This window comes from Herpailurus yagouaroundi, unplaced genomic scaffold (assembly GCF_014898765.1).
Source record: "Herpailurus yagouaroundi ecotype Mexico unplaced genomic scaffold, PumYag 142, whole genome shotgun sequence".
Lineage (NCBI taxonomy): Eukaryota > Metazoa > Chordata > Mammalia > Carnivora > Felidae > Herpailurus > Herpailurus yagouaroundi.
In genome coordinates, this window is record NW_024412397.1 from 27602313 (window position 1) to 27625141 (window position 22829).

Below are 22829 nucleotides of genomic sequence, written 5' to 3' on the forward strand. Positions count from 1 at the left end.
TGCCCCCCCCCCCCGCCCCCAAATATTGTCTTACTTGGGGCAAGAAAGCTTGAAACACAAGCCTGAATTAAATTTGATAAACAAAAAAACTTCAAACAGTACAGTTTAAAAAGAAAAGATTCTTGGGGACCTTGGGTGGCTCAGTCGGTTAAGCATCTGACTCCGGGGTTCCTCTCGGGTCATGATCCCTGTGTTTGTGAGTTGGAGCCCCACATTGGGCTCCTCGCTGACAGCGCAGAGCCTGCTTGGGATTCTCTCTCTCCCTCTCTGCCCCTCTCCTGCTCGCTGTGTGTCGCTCTCTCTCAAAATGAATAAACTTAAAAAAAATTTTTTTAATAAAATAAAAAATAAAAATAAAAGATTCTCTCTTCCTTCTATCCACTATTTTAATTTCTTGTGTAATCGTTCAGAATATTATATCATACCTATCATCATACCTATGTGCAACTTTTTTAAAGTTTATGAAAACAGGATAGTTTTGTTTACACTGTTGGGCATCCTGCCTTTTCCCACCACTTAATAATGTATCTTGTGAATCTTCCAATTCCAGCATATGTAGATCTATCATTCTAAGACATACCGTAAAGTGAAAAATCACATACACACCTACAATCCTTCACTCATAGAAGAAGTAAGGAATAAAACCCAGATATGTAATTACCTCTGGGCACAGGAATGGGATGGGGACACGGCAACTTAAGTGCCAATCCATATGAATTGTTTAAATTTAATACGTTGGCAAGTAAAAAGCAAACAAAACGTCAACTTGGGTTGGACTGTTCACAGATTAGAAAATTTCTGGGCCAAGGAATTACATCCACCACCTTGGCAGAGAGCCACTCTGACATCCGGGTTCCCTGCCCAGGCTTGGTAGGTATGGGGTGCAGGGCTATGTTTTCATTCACAGGGAGGGGAAGATCCATACAAAGTCACCCAGAGGCACCTCCTCCTCCACACCACGCTGCCCACCCCCGTGACTCCAGACCCCACCTGCTCCACTTCACCTCACATACACAGAGGCTGGAAAACCTAGGAATCGTATCGTCCACCATCCATAAGTAGGGCCTTTGGTTTCACAGCCACCCCGACACAACTTGAGCTGGAGGATTTGTCAGAATTATCTCCCTTGGATTCCCTGGAGTGTTGTTTACACAGTGGACCCTCTGACCTGTGAACTCATGGGAGATCAGGCTGAACTGGAGGACAAAAGTCTAATGCTTGAGAGGGAGGCACTTCTAGACCCTAGGCTGATCTGGGCAATGTTGGCCATATTCTTCAAAGAATATAAATAACCTATCAGAGAGGCTTGTTCAGGGGTTTGATTTCATTCCTGGAAAATGGTAGCCATCCCAGCACTAGTTGAGAGTATTTCCGGGGGGTTTTGGCCAGAATCACAATGTTTGGCAAATAGTCCTGATGTCTACGGCAGATGATGGGGATTCAGGGGCATCCTTTGGTTCAGTGATTCAGAATTCTGTTTGGTAACGAAGCTGCTTCAAAGAGAGCTTTCCTACTATGCAGATTGTGAAACGGCTTGTACTTGGGGGCTCCAGGCCTCGAAATAATACTTCAACTTTTTCTTTGAAACAAGTTTGGTGGTAGTTCAGAATTTAGTAAGAACAGAAAAAAGGTATAAGAAAATACTGTTTAAATACCTAATGCGAAATATTTAAGATGTGCTATCACTTGAAACACAGAATGTGGTCTTATAAAGTTATTGATTAAAAGTGTAAAGTTTACCAGATCTGTAACATCTTTATACTCCGGCCATTCAAATTAGCATGGAAAGTTGTCTTCTGAATGAAAAAACTAAGAATGGACCATCAACAAATGGCCAATTTAAACTGTAAAAGATGGTGTGCCCCTGAAATGGACACAATTAGATGCTCAGTTAATTTCTGTCTACCAAAGAAAGGAGGACCAGAAGTGAACATAGAACGGGAGGGATCTCATTTGTCTCTGCTTCAATGATCTGGCTGTGTTCTTCTTCCTTCATTTCCTTTGTGGGCAATTGTGCAACAAAAATGCCTCCATTATCAGTTTCAAAATTGAATCCTATGATACTGTAGCCTGAGGAAAAGGAAGCATTGAATATCATTCCTAGTTTTAGACCCAGAAGATATTTAGGAAATGTTACTGTATATACACCACATGCAACATTAGTGCTTTTAATTTCTTTTTTACGGGTGCAATGGAGATTAATTTGCATGGGCTCGTTTCAATTTCTGTAATAAGATCCAAATTTTGCATTAAGCTTTCCATCTCAAAAACAAACAGTTAAAAAGGACACATTTCTCCTTTCAAATGTTTTTATTATAGTTCTATTTTACAGTCCCTGCATCTGATATTCACTTAAAAGCTTGAATATATACCCATAGGTTCTAATTTGTTTTTTGTTTGTTTCCTGATTACCTCCTGTTTGTACCAGGAAACTTGCGTAGTTTCAAACACTGTACAACTTGACAAAGCACTAGAACTACCAAAAGAGTGTCTACGGATCCAGGGAAGGCATTTATTGTATTTAATACAAAGTCAGAACTGGTCAGCTATGCTCAGGAACAGTGTGTTCCATGAGAAGAGACACTTGTTAATCCTGAGTATGAACTGGTGATGGAATTTGGGATTTCAGAGAAGTATAAAGTCTACTGAAACACAGAAGACTTTCCATGCCACACGGTGCCATTGTTATTCAACACTGAACCAGATTGCGGAATTATGATATTTGTGTTCTTTTCAAAAGCCCATGCTCACACAGGCTACTTTCTGCTTGCAACAGAGCTGCACGATGGGGAGATCAGACTGCCGGGCACAGAAAGGCAATATCAGTCCCCTGACATGTGCGATGTGAAGTTCTCAGTATCACCTATGAGGTAAATGAAAGGATTTGATGTAAATCCATCAAGCCTTTAGAACCAACTTTTCTTTCTCCAGGGATCGAGCCTCAGAGATAGAGATCTCAAGGAAGCAATCAGACAAATCTAGGAGGGGAGATGTTCTGCAGAACGGTTCTCATGGTTTCTGGAACAAGTCAGTGCCGTTGAAAATAAAAAAGAAAAGAAGAGAACAATAGAGAAAGTACGGGTGGGGGCTGTGGCAATGCAAAGAGACTTCAGGGCTATGACAACCAGATACAATGCATGACTAGTTAGAGAACTGTCTAAGTTCTCTGGTTAGAGAACTAGTTGGTTAAAGAACAGTACTTACTATGTGATTTCATTTTGATAAAACGTATGTGTGTGTATGTAACTGTATACACATAGAAAAGGATCTGGGGGGGTGTATGGATATACACTAAGGTTCACCTTTGGTTAACGCCATAGTGTCTCTGGGTTGTGGGAATGTGGTGTTTTTATTTTATTTATTCTCTTCATTACCTCTCGTTTCTTTACGCTTGATTTATGATTATGGAAGTAATCATGCAACATTAGAACTGCCAATTGATACTACTGAGAATATTGAAAATATAAAAACTGTCAGGAATTCTTAAATCTAATAAATTCTAAGACTTGGGGTATCTTTAAACCTAAAATGATGGGGAAAATCTAGACTATAAGTAAACTACTATTTGTAATGTTAAGACAACTGGAAAGTGAAGGAAAAGTTGAATAATACTTAAAACATATACCCATAGCATTGTTCAAGAGATTAAAAACTTTAAATATAAAAAGATAAAGGAAGCGCAACCAGCGAGCTTTCCTGATTTGGGCAAGGGGTCTGGCCAGGTGAATTCCGGGAGATCTGACTAGGATCTAATTGGATCCAATCCAATCAAAGGAGCTATAATCAATGCTGCCATTTTAAGTTAAGACTATTAAGTGATTAGTTTTAGTTGTAATAGTAGTAATAATAAAGTGCAGGGGCACCTCAATGGATCAGTTTCTTAAGTGTTGGACTCTTGATATCAGCTCAGGTCATGAGCCCAGGGTTATGGGATGGAGACTCACATCAGGCTTTGGCACTAAGCATGGAGCCTGCTTACATTCTCTCTCTCTCTCTCTCTCTCTCTCTCTCTCTCTCTCTCTCTCCTTTTGCCCCTGTCCCCTGCACTCTCTCTCTCAAATAAATAAATTAAATAAAAATAAATAAAAACTAAATAAATAAAATGTAGTCCTTCTAAGATAAGGGTAAGTGCCCTCAAGGATAATTGGGGGAAGTTGGGCTTAGGCTCATCTGACTCAGGCTTTACTGCCAATGTTCAGGTGGTCAGAGCAAATGGCTATTCATTCATTCATTCATTCATTCATTCAAGAATGTATTCGATGCCTGTGTCCTACACCACTTTGGGGGACAAGCCAGATGTAGGAACTATTACCGCCCTCACGGGGCTAAACTGTGTGACTTTGAACTAATCCCTTTCTCTCTCTAGGCCTCAATTCCTCCACCTACTCAGAGGTGTGTGTTCACCCAGGACCTAAACTACTTTGATTCAGGTTCCAGCTTCACCTCTTTCCATTATGTGACCACATGCAAGTTAATTTGATCTGTCTAAACCTCAGTACTCTCATTCATAAAATGGGGGCAGTATTACCCGTTTTGTTGGGTTAAGCTGAGGTTAGAAAAGGTCGTCAACAGCAGGCGCAGGGCACTAGGGACCAGACCAGAGCTGGGCAGGGGGCCCAGGGACCCCCTACAGGAGTCAATTTCCTGGGGTAAAGGTCCACAGCCCACACAGACAGCGTGGGTGGGTCTTTCTAGGGCCAGGGTCAGGGTCCGGGGCTGGGCTGGCCACTGCGCTGGCTCCGCACGCCGAGGACCAGAAGCCGGGCTGCCGGGCACGCCCAGGCTGCAGGCCCAGCTCTCCAGGGCACGCTGGTCCGGGCCAGGTCCACATGGGGCCAGAGGTGGCACATGAGCCCCGCCCGAGCAAGGGCAGTGAGGTCGGGGCACCCCGTGGTGCAGGAGCTGCAGGCGAGCCAGCCACAGGCCCTGACCTGAAGAAGCTGCAACAAGATTTGAAGGGACTCTCTGCCTGGCTCCACTCAGTAGCTGTGCTCCCCGAGACCAGGGTGGCGGGACAGTCAGTCGCCTGCACAAATACCAGCAATCCAGTGACCTGGCCAGGGACGTGGCCCAGGGGCAGAGGCTGGCTCCCATGGATCAAACACTGAGCCTGCTTTGGAGAAGAGGATTCCCCAAAGCATCCTGGAACCACTCCTTAGGAGGCCGGAACCGAGGGAGACCAGCCACAACCCTGCAAAAGCCTCCAGCGGCCGATCAGACGGCCCTGAGCACAGACAGAAAAACCACAGAAAAGCCTCCGAGCTCAAGAGGCCTCACCCGGTGTCCCACAGTCGTGAGAGGAGACGGGAAGAGCCACAGCGTTGCTCCAATTTAGCCCTGAGAACAGGAATCTTCTGGTTACACGCTGTCCCGTCCACTGTCTGCGGGTCCTCAGCAGTTGCCCGGAACCAGCACAGATCCCTGTTGGAGGCCCACGCTGCAGTGGCCTTCTCCAGGCAACTCTGGTGCCTCTCAGGACAGACGGGGATACAGCCAAGAATGCCACCTGGGTGGCCCCAAGGGAAAGGGGCTGTGAGTCAAAGCAAGGGGCACCAGTCTTTCCAAAGGGACAAAGTCCTGGTGGGTGCCAAAGGACATGAGAAGTCCTCTGCTTTGCTCGGCCAGAAATCACGCCAGGCCTTCTCCAGGGAGGAAAGCCCAAGGCCTCTCTCCCCAGACAACACAAGGAAGAAACGCCCTCTGTAGGGCTGTCCAGAAAGAAGGAAAGAGGGCCACTGCCTTCACAAGTGTTCACTCCGTCGCGGTTGCTTCAGACTGCACCGCCTTAAAATGCAAGAGCTCAAGGCTCAGAGAAAACCAAATCAGACAAAAACAAGCAAAGTCTAGACAGCTTAGACTTGGAAAGTGGGCAGGAGGCCTGTTGCCCAAGGCAAAAGAGAAGGTTCTAACAACCCAAGGATTCAGGAAGGGAAAATAAAAACTTTTAATTTGGATAGAAAGCCAATGGGCTCCCTCCCTGAAGTTGAGGAGGCAGATCTGGATGATGAATTGCAGCCACCCACTGTGTCTTTTGAGTCCTGCTTCAACTATGACCGCCCCCCCCCCGCCCCCCGGGGCAGGGGGTGGGAAGACTGAAAACTTCAGCTACTGCATTCTGAGAAAAAGGACTTCAGAATGACTCTAAAAGCACTAGTGAAAACTTGGACTCGGTTCAGAAATGACCTCAGGTGAACAAAAAAGCAAGTCAGGGAAGGCACAGCCGTCTGGAGCCCATCGGGCCAGGCGGAAAGAGGTCCCCGCTGACTCACTACCAGTGTTGACAGACCTCCCATTACCCAGGGCACAGGCCCCTTACGGCCTCTCCTGTCTTTGCATTGCTGTGCTCCTTCCTACCAAAGCAAGAATCGCTGTCTTCATCCCAGGAAGAGGAAGAAGCTGGATTTACCGGACGCAGAATGAATTCAAAGATGCAGGTGTTTTGTGGTCCCAAGTGTGCCCAGCTCCACAAAATGATGACCTGGTGCAACCAGTGCATCCGGATACTTAAAAACAACATCGATCTTTGAAGTGGGAGGAGCCACGCATTCCGTTCCTGAACCCATTTTGGAGATTTTATGCCGATCAGCTATATCGCATACAGAAATACAGTCGTGTGCTAGTTGAAGAAATCGATAAATTATGGAAAACTCATTGACACCAATGAGAAGATCCAGAAGAGCGTGAGGCGTGGTGGGCGATGTTCGTGCAGCTTCGGGAGGCCCGAGGGCGGCGGCTGTGAGGGCTGACAATGAACGTGGGGTCTGCACGGGCCAATAAGCCCTAGGGCTGACCAGCAAAGCTGGTCCTTTTCAAGTCGGTGGCCCAGCGCCCTACTGATGTTCTAAGGAGCGGGGAGACGTTTGCACGGAGGAGCCGCTGATCAAGCTAGCACCACACCATGCCCTCGGCGGCGGTGACGGAGGGACAGCTTTAACCTATTATCAGAGAAGCCGAGCTCCCGCAGTGCCCACTGTGCCGTGGAAACCCGCCAGGAAAAGTGCCCAGATGACGGCGAAGCCAGTGTTAGACTTCAAGAACACATTCTCCCCACATAAGCTGAGACTTACCTTGGACACGGAATTTGGGGTGGGGGAGACAAGGGCGGCGGGGGTTCCGAGATGGCACTTCCCCAGGAGACCAGAGGCTCTTGCTTTGCGGAAACTTCGGGAGGCTCCCTCCTGTAGTTTGCAAATGTTGCACCTGAGAATCTATGTGCCACAGCCACTGCCTCCCCGCCTGGAGAATACTCCAGAATTCCCAAGACGTGAAGCCTCAGGTTTACTGAGGATTTAAAAACATTTTTTTTCAACGTTTATTTATTTTTGGGACAGAGAGAGACAGAGCATGAACGGGGGAGGGGCAGAGAGAGAGGGAGACACAGAATCGGAAACAGGCTCCAGGCTCCGAGCCATCAGCCCAGAGCCTGACGCGGGGCTCGAACTCACGGACCGCGAGATCGTGACCTGGCTGAAGTCGGACGCTTAACCGACTGCGCCACCCAGGCGCCCCAGGTTTACTGAGGATTTAAAAAAAAAAAAAAAAATTTTTTTTTTAATGTTTTTATTTATTTTTGACGGAGAGAGAACATGAACGGGGGAGGAGCAGAGAGAGAGGGAGACACAGAATTCGAAGCTGGCTCCAGGCTCTGAGCTGTCAGCACAGAGCCTGATGCGGGGCTCGAACCCACAAACTGTGACATCATGACTTGAGCCGAAGCCAGACGCTCAACCGACTGAGCCACCCAGGCGCCCCTTTACTGAGGACTTTAAGATCAATTAGAGTTTTGTCAAGTAGCCCCTCTGTAAACAATAAGACATTGTTTTAATTAATAAGTAGTATTCTCAGATTGTTCATACATACATACATAAAACTACTTGGCATGGAATTATTTTTTTTAATCTCAGAGTAAATAAGGCTTTCTTGGACACAAACCCAGAAACCATTAATTAAAAAGACTGATAAATTTAACTACATAAAAATTTTAGAAATCAAAAACAAGGTCAAAAGACAGCAATCTGGGAAAGATTTACCTTTTTTTTTAAACATTCAAAGGCCAACCTCCTTTATATATAATAAGCTCTCACAAATCAGCGGGAAAAAAAGACCACAATTTGCTATAAAAATGAGCAAAACATAGGAAAAGATGGTGCACTGGAAAGGAAACACAAATGACTCTTAATTGTATGAAAAGATGCTCAATCTTACAAAAATGCAAATGAAAAACATAATGTGATACAAAATTTTACCTATTAGATGAGTCAAGTTCAAAAGAACAGCCTGCTGTGTTAGAACAAATTATCATGCATTACTAGTAGAAGTGTAAATTGATACAACGTTTATTGGAGTTAATAGGCAAAATGCTGAAAGCATACATTCTTTGGTACAGCAACATCACTTTACGAATGAGAGACTGAATATATAAATGGGTAATGGTCAGACCCACATAAGCTCAGGAAGCCAAACCACAACCTCTGCAGCAACCAACCCAGAACACGGAACCACAGCCTCCACGGCAAGCAGTCCAGGAAACTAAATCACAGCCTCTTGTAGCAATTGGCCCAGAACGGTCAGGATTCGGTCAACAACTGACAGCCTCACAATTTTTGCCCCCAGCTTCCAAATCAGGACAGAGCAGAGAAAGCCAAATATGCTGTCCAAATCAGGTACATAAGGTACCCTGCTTCTGGGTAGCCTGCCTCCAGCTTTCCCCAAGTCAACAACCTCCAATCAGAAAATACCTGAAGCCTTCCTTTTTTTCACTGCAAAGCTTTCCCACTCCCTTGCCTGCCTTTGATTCTCTGCCAGATACATGCAAGTGATGGTACCCGACTCCTTTGCTACAGCAAGCTCAATGGGGATGGTTAAAAAATGCTCTCATTTGGATGGTTTTCATTGAGTTCCACAAGAACTTTAGTCTACAGATGCACCTATGCCAAATATACACATATAAAAACTCTTGGACATAACAACTTCACTTATAGGATTTTATTGCCCTATAGATCTACCTGCATATGTACATGTATTCATTAATCCACAGACATAACCAAGACATTTAAGCCACTTTTTCCCAAGTATATTTGCCTGCCTCTAAGATACTAAGATGCCGAGTAGTATGTTTGACAACCTCAAGGTGCTATAGGTGCAAAAGTTAGAATCTAGGACACAGCATAATAGGGGATGCTGGTAAAAAATATGAAGGAGGGCTCAGTCCTAGGACTCAGGGCTAAGGACAAAGGAGAAGTTAAGCTGCCCAAGCTCAGTTTCCCATTGTCTATGTGGCTCAGAAAAATCTCAGTCCCCGAAATTGGATTAAGATGTTCCTGGATTGCTAGTGTCTCCCCCCTCAGGTACAATAATGCCTCCTATCCCCACTTCTAGTCAACATTATAATAGAGGTCTAAATCAGGAAGTTTAGGCAAGAAAACCAAATGGCGTAAGAATTTGAAAAGAATTAATTCTGTCTTTATTCATGGATAATATGATTGTGTAGAAAAAGAAGTCAAAAGAATCCACAAACAATTCTTAGAATGAATGAATGAATTTAGCGATGCTGCTCAAATAAAATCAACATACAAAAATCAATGACGTTTCCACATACCAATAATAAACATAAAATGAAGTTTAAAAAAACAAGAAACCATTTGCAGTGACCACTTACAATAGTATCAAGAAACTAAAAGCGTATCTAACAAAAGATGGACCAAATATGCGGAAAACCCTATATTGCTCCTGACAAAAAATTACGAACGTTGTCAGAAAAAAGATAGGCATTGACCAGAAGGCTCATTAGTTTTAAATTGTCAATTCTCCTCACGTTTATCTTCAGATTCAATTCCATCCCAATCAAAGTCCACCAATCTTTGTGGAGTTTGACAGTTGATTCTAAAATATATAAATATGTCTTGTCAATAATAGTAACCATTTAATTTAAAAAAAAACAGTAGAAGTATTTGATTTAATAGGTATGGAGATTATGCAACTATAGGTATTAAGACAGTGTGGTATTAGCACAGGAAATAGACAACTAGACCAGTGGAACAGACTTGAGGGCCCAGAAACAATTCTGCATATACATGGATGAAGAACAGTGTTGGAAAGGACATCTTTTCAGTAAATGCTTTTGGAAAAATTGTATGTCCTACCTCCTTCCTTACACACAGACGTACGTGTGTGTGTGTGTGTGTGTGTGTGTGTGTGTGCACAAATCAGTTTCACATGGATTACAGATCTAAATGTGAGCACAATATGATTTTTAGAAGATAATATAAAAGAATATTTTCATGATTTTGGAATAGGGAGAAGATTTTCTAAGGGTACAAAAAAAAAACATTAACTGTAGAAGAAAAGATTGATAAAGTGATTTTTACGGGGCACCTGGGTAGCTCAGTCGGTTAAGCTACCGGCTCTTGGTTTCGGCTCAAGCCATGATCTCGCGGTTCGTGAGTTCCAGCCCCGTATTGGGCTCTACCCTGACAGTGCGGAGCCTGCTTGGAATTCTCTCTCTCTCCTTTTCTCTCTGCCTCTAACCTGCTAGCACTCTCTCTCTCTCTTTCTCAAAAGAAATAAGTAAACTTAATAAATAAATAAAGTGACTTTTATTAAAATATGAATTTGTGTTCATAAAAGAGAACATTTTGGTATGTTGAAAATATCAACATTTGAAAGAATTAATATACAAATACATAGTGCATTCCCCAAAAGAATCAATTAAAAAGACAAAGTAACCCAATAGAAAAATGGACAAGAAAAATAGGTGCCTTGCAAAATGACATCTCCAAATAGCTAATAAACAAAAGGTACTTGACCTCATTTGTAATCAAGGAAACATAAAATAAAGGAAAAATAATTGGTAATACCACATATTGATAACGGTGTGGACCAATGGGAATTCTCATGCACTGCAAGGGCAATATAAACTGATATAACCACTGTGGGAAGTTGTCTGGCATTACCTACGGAAGTTGGACGTATGGCTAGTCTATGTTTCAGCAATTCCTTTCCTGGGGGTCCTATGTTTACCTGTTAGCTGCCTTTCCTACTAAAATATAATCACCATGAAGGTAGAGGAAGTATCTTTTTTTCACCACTATATCCCCAGAACTTAACGTATCTCATTCAGGTTCTCCATAAATATTTGTGGAAAGACTTCCAAGATATGTAATAAAGTAAGGGGGAAATACAGAATGAAGAAAATAATCTCTTCTGTGAAAAGAAAAAGATATAAATATATATGCAGTATGACATGTAAATATATTTCTAAATAGATATATAAGAAACTATAGATGATAGTTTCTTACAGGGTGAGAAACCAGAAGTGGGCAGGGGGGCAGAGAGTAGGGAAGAAGGCATTTACTTTTCATTATATACCTTTCGGTTAAATACTGTTTGAATTTTTATACCATTTTTAATTTTTAAAAAAATTTTGTAACGTTTATTCAGTTTTGAGAGACAGAGACAGAGACAGAGCGAAAGCAGGGGAGGAGCAGAGAGACAGGGAGACACAGAATCTGAAGCAGGCTCCAGGCTCCCAGCACAGAGCCTGACGTGGGGCTCAAACTCACAAACTGTGAGATCATGACCTGACCCAAAGTTGGCCACTTAACTAACGACGCACCCCTTTATTTATGTATTTTTTTGAGAGAGAGAAAGAGAGACAGACAGACAGAGAGAGTGCGAGTCGGGGAGGGAGTAAAGGGAGAGAGAGAGAGAGAGAGAGAGAGATAATCTTTAACAGGATCCATACTCAGTGCAGAGCCTGACGTGGGGCTTGATCCCACGACTCTGGAATCATGACCTAAGCTGAAGTGAAGAGTCAGATGCTCAACTAACTGAGCCACTGGGCACCCCTGCGTTTTTATACCATTTTTGAAAGCAGCTTTATTAAGGTCTCCTTTAAATAAAGTTCAATGCATCCATCTCAAGTGTCCAGTCCCATGAATGTGTGCACATCTGTAATCAAAACTCCAACCCAGACTTAGAACATTTCTGTCACCCAAATGTGTTCCTTCTGCCCCTATGGCTGTTGGCAGAATTCAGTCCCTTATGAGTTGTAGGACTCTGAGCTTCAGTTTCTTGTCGGCTAGTGGCTGGAAGCTTCCTTCAGTTCCTTGCCACATGGGTGTCTCCGAGGGCAGCTTATGATGTAGCAGATGGCATTGTCACAGTCAACAAATGTGTATCCTGCCTGCAAGTTTTTGAGTTTCTTGGGTTTGTGGGGAAATTTTGGCCATGGTTTCTTCATATTTTTTCCTCGTCTTCATCTCCAATCTGGGCTATGAACTGCACATACGTTAGACTACTTGACATTGTCCTTCAGGTCACTGAGGCTTTGTCCATTTTTTTCTTCAGACTTTTTCTATGTGCTGTGGTTTAGATAGTTTCCAGTGAGTCTTTTAGATTAAAATTACCGTCTTTTTCAACTCTGTAAGTTGTGTTTTATTCTTTTTGTATCTTCTGGTTTTTTCCTCTTTATGTTTTCCTGAGGTCCCCAAAGTCCTTGTCTGCTAATGCTGTCTTCTCTACTATTTCTAAACCCATTTCTGTTAACTGATGCTTGTCCTGGTTTTATTATATTTTTCTGTTTCTTATGACTGCTAGTAGTTTTTTATTGGATGTCAGTCTTTGCAAATATCTGGATTTTATTGTCTTCTTTTAAGTGTGTTGAGTTTTACTTTGGCAGATAGTTCAGTTACTTACAGGTAAGTCTGATCTTATCATGTCTTGTACTTAAGCTTTGTTAGGGAAGATATATCTAAAGTAGCCTTGCTCTAGGGCTGGTTTAGCACAGAATCCCGGAATCTCAGCTAAGTGCTCTGCTGGTCCACAACATTTCTCCACTCAGGCTGGTTGACATTAAGATGACTTTCAATGCTATAAGGAGGTTCTATGAGCACCAGTAGGTAGGTGTTCAGTTTATTGTTCCCTGGTAATTGGTTTCCCCCCCAGCTTTGTACATTTTTACTCGGTGGATGCACAGCTTAGTATTCAGCCCCAAACTCAGAAATATGGAGCAATTTGTTTGCATAGACCCTCCTCTCTGGTCCCCTTTCTCCCCAAACTCCTTTCTGTCTCATCTGTGCTCTGCGTAGATACTCCCGTGTGGGCCAGAACCCAGTTACTTCTTTCAAGCGGAAGGCCTTTACTCATGAGCACATTGTTCACTGTCTGAAAACAGATTATTCATCTATAATACAAATAAACTGCAGGCCAGTTTTCTAGCTTTGTACAGCAGGAAGGCTATCACAGTGGAAAGCAGAAGGCTATATCAATTGTTTTAATGCCTACAAGCTTTATCTGGGTGGTGAGATATATACTTTTTACATTTAAAAATAAAACCTGATAAATGTTATTTTTTCCAAAGGAAAGGGTGTTTTTAACCCAAGACATCAAATATACAAATTCGTATCTGTATACTCTCATATTCTCTTTTAGTGGTTAAAAAAAGAAATAAAACACAAAAACAAGTGTCCAAGAGTAGCCATCTGACATCAGCAAAGTGTTCCAGGTTGTCTGATTAGTCTCCCTGTCTTGGTCCAAGTTCAGAAAGAACGTGGTCCCACGGCAGCCACCACATTTTACAGGATACCCACAAGGCTGCAGCAGTGGTCAGCAGTGAAGTGGTTAATCTTCCTTATGTAAGAGCAGAGAAGAGCACTTAAAACATAAAAGTTACTTAAAATTCAGCTTTGCTTTATGGTGATTTAGAGTTTGTTTAATTAGTATTTAGAACTGCACATTGTTTATAGCTATTGGTATTTCAATAGATGCTTAAATGCTTAAACATTTAAAGTTTAATACGCCTCAGTTCTTTGAAGAAAAACATTGATGTAATTAAATTTTCAATTACTCTTCTTTTTTTTTAGGGGCCCATGCAATTAATAAAAGCTAAGGCATTTAACAACACTCATTTGCAAACCTAGTCAACCACCTCATTAATTAGCTAACACTTAGAGTAGATATTTTTAATACAAAGGCTCACAGACGCAAAGTCACAACTTTTGAAAAGTACATATGATGACACATGAGAATGAATAAAATTAACTTTGCTTCAGGATTATTTTGTGTCACACATGAATGTGTGGATCAATTATGGCTTTCCAAAAGCATTCTTGTACACTGATACCAATTACTGTTTATTTGTTTTGAACGTGTGGTCAAATTAAAAACACTGAAGCAACTGCTCCTTGGAGGTGCCTTGCCCTTAGCACATTTTAGAGGATTTTAAATTCAAGTTGGAAAGAAGAAAGTGGCAGGGGCATACAGATTGGAAACAGTCTTATTTCAATTAAACACTACGTTTAAAATGGAATCGGAGCAAATTCTCCATTCCCAGATCTTTGCTACCCAAAGATCACCAGCAGTAAGAGTATTACACGAGAGCTCACGACATACACCCCACCCCAGAACTACCGGATCGAAGCAGCATTTTCAAAACATCTCAGTGTTCAGTGTGCATGTTAAGGACTGAGAAGCGCTGAAAAAGCATGACCAGTGTGCTTGTCAGGAAAGAAACTTGCCAGAGTCCTTGCCCTTAAGGAGCTTATTGTCTCCTGGGGTGGGAGAAAGGGGTCAACAAGGAAGAATTCAATTATGATTTCCAGGGAAAAAGGAGGTGTGGTGATGTCTGCTTACTGCATCAAGGAGGCATCAAGTCTGAGAAGCCGGCTGACCAAGAAAGGCAAGTTCAGATCCTAAAGCGCAAGACTTTAAGGGGCAGAGAAAGGGAAGCTCATCGAGGAAGCCAAGAAGGAAAGTAGAACACTAGGAGACTGAAAACCAAGTAGTAGTATCATGAAAACCAAGAGAAGAGTCATGTTCTAAGGGTAATCAACAGTCAATACTCCCATTTATGGATATCTCAGTACCATGTTTGATACATGTTGGGCGCTAAGTGTTTACTAAGTATTTACCTCAGTGTTAAGTAAAAACCAGGATATGAATTCAAAAATGTCTAACTCTCTTATGTTCAGCCATCAGCTCCTATCATTTCCAAAGAAATAACCATATTTAAAACCAAATTTGAATACATAAGTATATGTATGACAAACGCCTAACTTGAAACCAACAAAAAAATTAAGTTATCTTTTCTTTCTTTTTAAAAATTTTTAAAGTTTATTTTTATTATTTATTTTGAGAGAGAGAGAGAGAGAGAGAGAGAGAGAATGCATGAGTAGGGGAGGGGCAGAGAGAAGGAGAGACAGAATCCCAAGCAAGCTCTACCATCAGTGCAGAGCCTGATGTGGGGCTCAGACTCACAAACTGTGAGATCATGACTTAAGCTGAGATCAAGAGTCCAACGTTTAACCAACTGTGCCACCCAGACACCCCTAAGTTATCTTTTAGATATGAATCATACATTAGTTGATTTTATATATTCACTCCTCTGAACCCCTGCAAAAGCAACTACTGTGATTCATTGTACTCGGTAGGTATTCAATAAATATCTGTAAAATAAAAAATGCTCTAGAGACCATTTATCTTTTATTCCTCCCAAAACCACACTAAAACTATGATAAAGGAATAAAAACACAATGATCCGTCAAGAACAAAGACTCCACCCACCATGGGAGCACCCAGATACATAAAGCAACTATTAACAGACATAAAGGAAGAAATTGACAGTAATACAGTAATAATAGAGGACTTTAACACCCCACTTAAATCAATGGATTGATCATCCAGAGAGAAAATGAACAAGAAAACAGTGTCTCTGAACCACATATTAGACCAGGTAGACCTGATAAATACAGAACATTCCATCCCAAAACAGCGGAATACACATTCTTTTCAAGTGCACATGGAACATTCTCCAGGATAGATCACATGGTAGGCCACAAATCTCAGTAAATTAAAAAACATTGAAATCACATCATGCATCTTTTCCAGCTACAACACTATGGAACTAGATATCAATCACAAGAAAAAATCTGCAAAGAATACAAATACACGGAGGCTAAATAACATGCTACTAAACAATGAATGGGTCAACCAAGAAACCAAAGAAGAAATCAAAAAAAGACATGGGGACAAATGAAAATGAAAACACAATGGTCCAAAATCCGCGAGATGCAGCAAAAGCTGTCCTAAGAGTGAAGTTTATAACAATACAGGCCTACCTCAAAAGCAAGAAAAATCTCGCAATCTCAAATAAACAACCTAACCTTACATCTAAAGGATCTGGAAGAACAAAGTCCAAAAAGCCAGTAGAAGGAGGGAAATAATAAAGATTAGAGCAGAAATAAGTGAAAAAGAAAAGGACAAAGACCCTAGAAGAGTGACAACAAGCAGTTATGACCACAAAATTGACATATGGATACAGGAGTGCTGATGCATAGGGGCACATGTACCCCAATGTTTATAGCAGCGATTTCAACAATAGCCAAATTATGGAAAGAGCCTAAATGTCCATCAATGGATGAATGGATAAAGAAGATGTGTTTTATATATACAATGGAATACTACTTGGCAATGAGAAAGAATGAAATCCTGCCATTTGCAGCAACGTGGATGGAACAGGAGGGTATTATGCTAAATGAAATAAGTCAGAGAAAGACAGATGCCATATGTTTTCACTCATTAGTGGGACCTGAGAAACTTAACAGAAGACCATGGGGGAAGGGAAGGGGAAAAAAAAGTTACAAACAGAGAGGAGGGAGGCAAACCATAAGAGACTCTTAAATACAGAGAACAAACTGAGGGTTGATAGGGGTGGGGGAGAGGGAAAGTGGGTGATGGGCATTGAGGAGGGCACTTGTTGGGATGAGCACTGGGTGTTGTATGGAAGCCAATTTGACAATAAATTTATTTAAAAAATAAAAAATAAAAAAATTTGAAATATGGAAAGCAAATAGATAAATGCCTGCTGACTTAAGAGAGCAAAGAGGGGCACCTCGGTGACTCAGTCGGTTGAGCATCCGACTAGATTTTCCTCAGACCATGATCTCACGGTTCATGAGATCAAGCCCCATGTTGGGCTCTGTGCTGACAGCATGGAGCCTGATTGGGATTCTCCCTCTCCTCTCTCTCTCTCTCTCTCTGCCCTCCCCCGCCATCAAATAAACAAATAAACATTTTTTAAAAAGAGCAAAAAAAGACAACAGCAAAGACAACCAAAATCAAAGAAAACCAACACCTGTAGGTAAAGTAGTGAACAAGAAGCACATTAAGTATGACAGAGCCCTAGACAATTACAGGAACTCACGGCACTGGCTACTTCTGGAGTCACCAGGCACCGCTAAGGACAGAAGTAATGAGGAGCAGGCTGAACACAGTATAAGAGATTCCCTCCCTCACCCCAGTCAGGTGACAATCCCTCCCCTCCCCTGGCTAAAGATTGGACATTTACCCTGAGGAGAAACACAGCCGGATAAACTTTGGGAAGGAAAGAGTAATTAAGTATTCAATTACATATATTTTTTTAAAGTAGGCTTCATGCCCAGCGCAGAGCCCAAAGCAGGGCTTGAACTCACAACCCTGAGATCAAGGCCTGAGCCCAGATCAAGAAGAGTTGGACACTTAGTTGACTGAGCCACCCAGGTGCTCCAGTACCCAATTATGTAATTAAGGAAGGAGTAATTAAGTATAAGTAATAAGTAATTAAGTGAGGAGAAACCCCCACCTTCCACATAGCTGCCTTTCCCTGCTTAACTCCTACAACAATGGCAATCATGCTTATTTTGCCCTCATTCCTGTAGGAAAGTGTAGAGGATTTCTTCTTGGAGAAATCGAAGACCTCAGAGCAACATATATACGTATAAATATATATATATATATATATATATATATATATATATATATATGTATATACATATGTATACATACATATATATATTTGAAACAACAATAAAAATCAGCCAAATAAGAAGCATGTATTCTGGAATTCCTAATATAGTAGATGATGTAGATGATCAAAATTCCTTGTGGACACACGGTCCTTTTTATATCCAGTTCACCAGATCACCGCACCCACCTCCACCTTATTCCTTCTGCAGACACAACTAATCACAACTCCTTGCACTTGCACCCCCTGCAAAATCGAGACACCAATGGGCATACCTAAATATGTCTCTCAGCACCACCTAGGGAATAAAACGAAAAAATAAAACTGGGTGTGCCTTCAAGTTACATGAATTCTGTTGGAGAGGCTACATGAATTCTGTTGGAGAGGCCTCGTTACATGCAGGAAACAGATAGGAACAAATTAATCACAATTAAATACTAACTTGTATGGTACAGAGTATATGGAGTTCAGAGACATGTCAGATCAAAGAGAACGTGCCACAGATCAAAGGAGCTGTGGGAGGCAAAGTGGAAGGTGGTGAGGAAGAGGCTGGATGTGGAAGTTGGGCCACATCATTGCAGTACTCCGTAGGTTATGTCAAAGTTCGGGGGTTTTATCCCAAGGGTAATGAAAAGCCAATAAAAGGACCCCAGCCAGGGAGTGACACGATTTTAGGAAGATCACTGGATGAAGAATGGACTAGAGGGAGGCAAAAACCAATGGGAAGAATAGTTAGGAGGTTGTTGCAGTGGTTCAGGTAAAAAATCATGGTGGTTGGGTCAGGCTCTCAGCTGTGGAGAGAGGGATGATTAAAGACCTATTGTAGAAGTGGAACAAAAGGTTTGCTGCTGTCTTCCTTATGTAGAGGACAGAAGGGAGGGACTAGGAGGAAGGAGCTAAGGATACTCCGAGAATTCTGATTTGAGCAATTGGGTGGATGTTGGTTTCACATTCCCAAGTAGACGAAGGTACAGGTTTTAGAAGAGAAGGCAAAAAGTCAGATATTGAACAAATTAAGATGCAGACACATGACACAAGATTTGTCAAGTAATCTGTTGATTCATTGTCCTCTCTGTATTTCCATCTTCTAGGACACTATGTGGGCTTGGGGCCCAGCAAAGTAATCCAGTCTAGAGTCAGTTTGGGTAGTAGGGGGTTGTGGGCATATAGATGGCATTGGAAATCATGAAAATGTATGAGACTATTTAGGGCAATGGGTTTTATTTATTTTTAATGGTTATTTATTTTTGAGAGACCGAGAGACAGAGCACAAGCAGGGGAGGGGCAGAGAGAGAGACACAGAATCCCAGGCAGGCTCCAAATCTCCGAGCTGTCACCACAGAGCCCTGTGAGAGGCTGGGACCTGAGCAGAAGTGGGAAGCTTAATCGGAGGGCAGTGGTTTTTAAACCTGGGTGTGTGTTTATAAGGCACTTTTCAAGACCCTATCCCAAACTATTTCTTTTTTTTTTTTTAATTTTTTTTTCAACATTTATTTATTTTTGGGACAGAGAGAGACAGAGCACGAATGGGGGAGGGTCAGAGAGAGAGGGAGACACAGAATCGGAAACAGGCTCCAGGCTCTGAGCCATCAGCCCAGAGCCTGACGCGGGGCTCGAACTCACAGACCGCGAGATCGTGACCTGGCTGAAGTCGGACGCTTAACCGACTGCGCCACCCAGGCGCCCCCCAAACTATTTCTGATTCAGTAAATCTTGGTGAGATCCAGGAATCCGCTTTATTAAAAGACAACACAAAAGGCTCTGATGTGGGTAGTTTGGGCTGGATTGAAATGGGCTTGAGCACAATCCAGACGTGAGGCAGTAGCAACACCAAGCGTCACCAATCTTTTCCAGAAGCTGGAATGGAATGGAGGTTGGTAGGTAGAGGCGAATGTGAGGCCAAACAGAAGATTACATCATCTTTTGTATTGTTAGTATTTTTAAAAAGTGGGACACACTAGGGCAGAGATTCATAACCTTGGCTACACACTGTAATCACCTGTTGGGCTTAAAAAAAAAAATGTCGATGCACAGAATCCATCCCACATCAGTAAATCAGAATCTCTAGAGGTGGGGCCCACGTATAAGTTTTGTTGTTGTTTTTTTTTTTTAAGTTTATTTATTTTGAGAGAGAGCTAGCCGTGGGGAGCGGGGGGAGCAGAGAGAGAGGAAGAGAGAAAGAATCCCAGGAGCTAAGAGTGCAGAGCCTTAAGCAGGGCTAGATCTCACCAACAGTGAGATCATGACGTGAGCTGAGATCAAGAGTCCCACGCTTAACCCACTGAGCCACGCAGGCACCCCCATCAGTATTTTTTTTAACTTAATTTTATTTATCCTCTCTCCCCACCAAAGCATTGTTTTCTCCCCAGTGTCTGGCATTATGTCCTCAATTCATGTGCGTTGTTGTGGAAAGTACTGCTGGCCTTTTAGCAGATGATACAACAGAAACCACGTACGTATTGTAAAGTTCATGTAATCTTCGTGTGAAAAGGATTATAGTCCATTTACTTTACTTTCAAATAAGGTAACTCAAGCGCGAGGGGAGAACTAAATACCTAAGATCCCTCGGCCTCGGTAAGTGGCCAATCAGGACCAGAAGCCAGTGTCCCAGCTCGCAGGTCAGAGCTGTCCTGCTTTTCAACACTCTTCATTTTGACCACTCCCCCAAACCCGCTCACCCATCAAGGCAGCCTGTTTAATAAATACCAAACCGTTTCCTCAATCACAAACTGCAGCTCCTTTCATCAAACCCGTAGTCACTCCCAAACCCGCCCCTGTCCCGGATCCATCCTATCCCCATCACCACCTCAAGCCCAGCCCCGGGAGTTGACCAGTGGGGCCTACCGTCCCTCACTGCGCTTGCGCCACGCGGCTGGGGACTCTGTCGCCATAGCAACCAGAGACACGCGAATCGGCCTGAAGCAACAGGGGAGAGGAGTTCCTGGTACGGTTCCTTTTTTTTCTTTTTTGTATATGCTTTCCTTACCGCTTCCCGTGCCTGGTGCGTGAATTTGAGGGTCTGGTAAGAAAGCTCCATCGGCTACTGTATTAGGGCCGGAAAGGAGAAAAGGGCCAGTCACTGGGCTGACCAGTACTTCCAAGGAAAGCTGCTTGGGGGAACCTGACGCTTAACCAGCCCGCCCCTTTCAGGATTGGCCGGAGCCTAGAGAGGTCAGCCAATCACTGGGCACCATTGGATTCTTTCTCATGCCAATCAATGCTAAAATAAGCCCGTTTAAGCCAGAGCGTTTGCACTGCACTGACCAATCAAGAAATGGAGAGGGGATGATTGACAGGACTTGGGCGGGGCTTGAAATTGTTTCAGCTCGCTTAATTCTGTCTCTAAAATGCAAGTTACCAGGTTTCTGTACCAGAGTACTTGTCCTTGATTTCGGCAATTGTTGAGTTCTTTGTGACCCAATGTTTGCGTTCCCAAGACTACACTTTAACATCCATCTTTTCCAGGCCTCCTTCTCCCTCCCTTTTAAGGTAAAGGTTTGGAAGGAGCTTCCTGCTTTACTTTGAGATGCCTCCAAGTGGTCCTTTTAGACTGGAAGAATCTGCTGTGGACTTTGGCTGTCAGAGGCTTTCTGGGATGCAGAGTGTGCATCAACCTTTCCCTCCTCCCCCAACTCCCTCCACACCAGACCTAAGCTCACTCGAAGTGGACAAACATGGACTTGACATTTTCCTCTGCTTCATTTTCTTCTTTGTGTTAGCTACTTTGTGTCTTCGATATCTTTCCCTTCTGTCTCCCTTCCTGTTAATCCTATTCTAAACCATCCCTTCTTCATTATCTTCGGGTTTCTTCTTCCATCCTCTGCCCAGAGGATACAAAAATATTCAGATTTCCTCAATCTAAAACACACACACACACACACACACACACACACCCCTTCTAATCTTATGATTGTTGAATTGAATCACCTCTCTCCCATCTACTCCATGCTTTTTTAATGTTTATTTATTTTTGAGACAGAGAGAGACAGAGAATGAGCTGAGGAGGGGGAGAGAGAGAGGGAGACACAGTATCCAAAGCAGGCTCCAGGCTCTGAGCTGACGTGGGGCTCAAACTCATGAGCTGGGACGTCATGACCTAAGCCCAAGTCGGTTGCTCAACCGACTGAGCCACCCAGGCGCCCCCACTTCAAGGTTTTTGAAAGGACTGGCTACCCTCTTCACTTTGTTACTTCCTATTCATTTCTCAACGCATTCTGCCTCTACCTCTTTGAAGTTGTCCTTACTAGAGTCTTCAATAACCTCCTAATTAGGAAAGCCAATTATAGATTATTTTACACTCTGTCTTATTTAAATTTAGCACCATTTGAAACTGTTGACCACTCTCCTTAGAAACACTAGCTATAATTTACTAAACATCTGTAGTACCAGACAATGCACTATGTGATTTACGTGGCTATCTAATTTAATCCTAACACCCCATGGACAAGTTATTACTACTCCCAATTTACAGTTGTGGAAATGGGCTCAAAGAGCCAAATTAGCCAATTCTAAGTTATCCAACAAGATAACGTTAGGATGCAAAACTAGGTCTCCTGACTAAAGCACTGTGCCTTTCCACTACACCACTTCTACCCTCCCTGTCCAGGCTCAATTGTCATTCCCACCCCAACCCAGGCATACCCCACCCCACCATCCAGCATACATGATTTATAAAGTACTGAACGGTTTCTTTTACTTGGAGGATCACTCCCACCTCATTTGCCCAATAAAACCCTATATTGCCTCCTAAGACTCAGCTCAGAAGTCACCTTCTAGGACAATTTAGTGGAGCTTTTTCTATCACTACAGTTACCCCAAGCAGAGTTTAGGCAGAGAGAAAATTGTTCCTGATTTCTTTACATACCTTTCATGCTGTTCTTATTACATTGTTTTGATGTGATTTTCATAAAATTAAAAACGTAACTCTTTAATATGAATGGACACATGTCAAAGATTCCCCTTAAGTCCTTGAGGGAGCCAGTTAAATGGTAGAGGCGGTTTAAAGAGCATTTTGAGGTACCAGGTATTTGCAGTCACTTAAAGAAAACAA

General features: G+C 42.7%; 1 protein-coding gene and 1 long non-coding RNA gene across 3 annotated transcripts in view; one reads left to right on the forward strand and one right to left on the reverse strand.

The window, feature by feature from the left end:
- LOC121032969 (uncharacterized) overlaps positions 1-2970 on the forward strand; it is a 17350-nt gene extending 14380 nt beyond the window's left edge. Inside the window, exon 4 of the long non-coding RNA XR_005791626.1 lies at positions 2777-2970. This is a non-coding gene — a long non-coding RNA (uncharacterized LOC121032969). The remainder of the gene's footprint in view (positions 1-2776) is intronic.
- Positions 1-21046, reverse strand: part of KATNAL2 (katanin catalytic subunit A1 like 2) — a 74417-nt gene extending 53371 nt beyond the window's left edge. The window contains exon 1 of one of the 2 annotated variants that reach the window (XM_040478905.1): positions 20766-21046. In XM_040478905.1, coding sequence (XP_040334839.1) covers positions 20766-20816 — 51 coding nt within the window. In that variant the 5' untranslated portion in view covers positions 20817-21046. The remainder of the gene's footprint in view (positions 1-20765) is intronic. The other variant, XM_040478903.1, reaches the window with a different exon arrangement.
- Positions 21047-22829: the final 1783 nt, after the last annotated feature.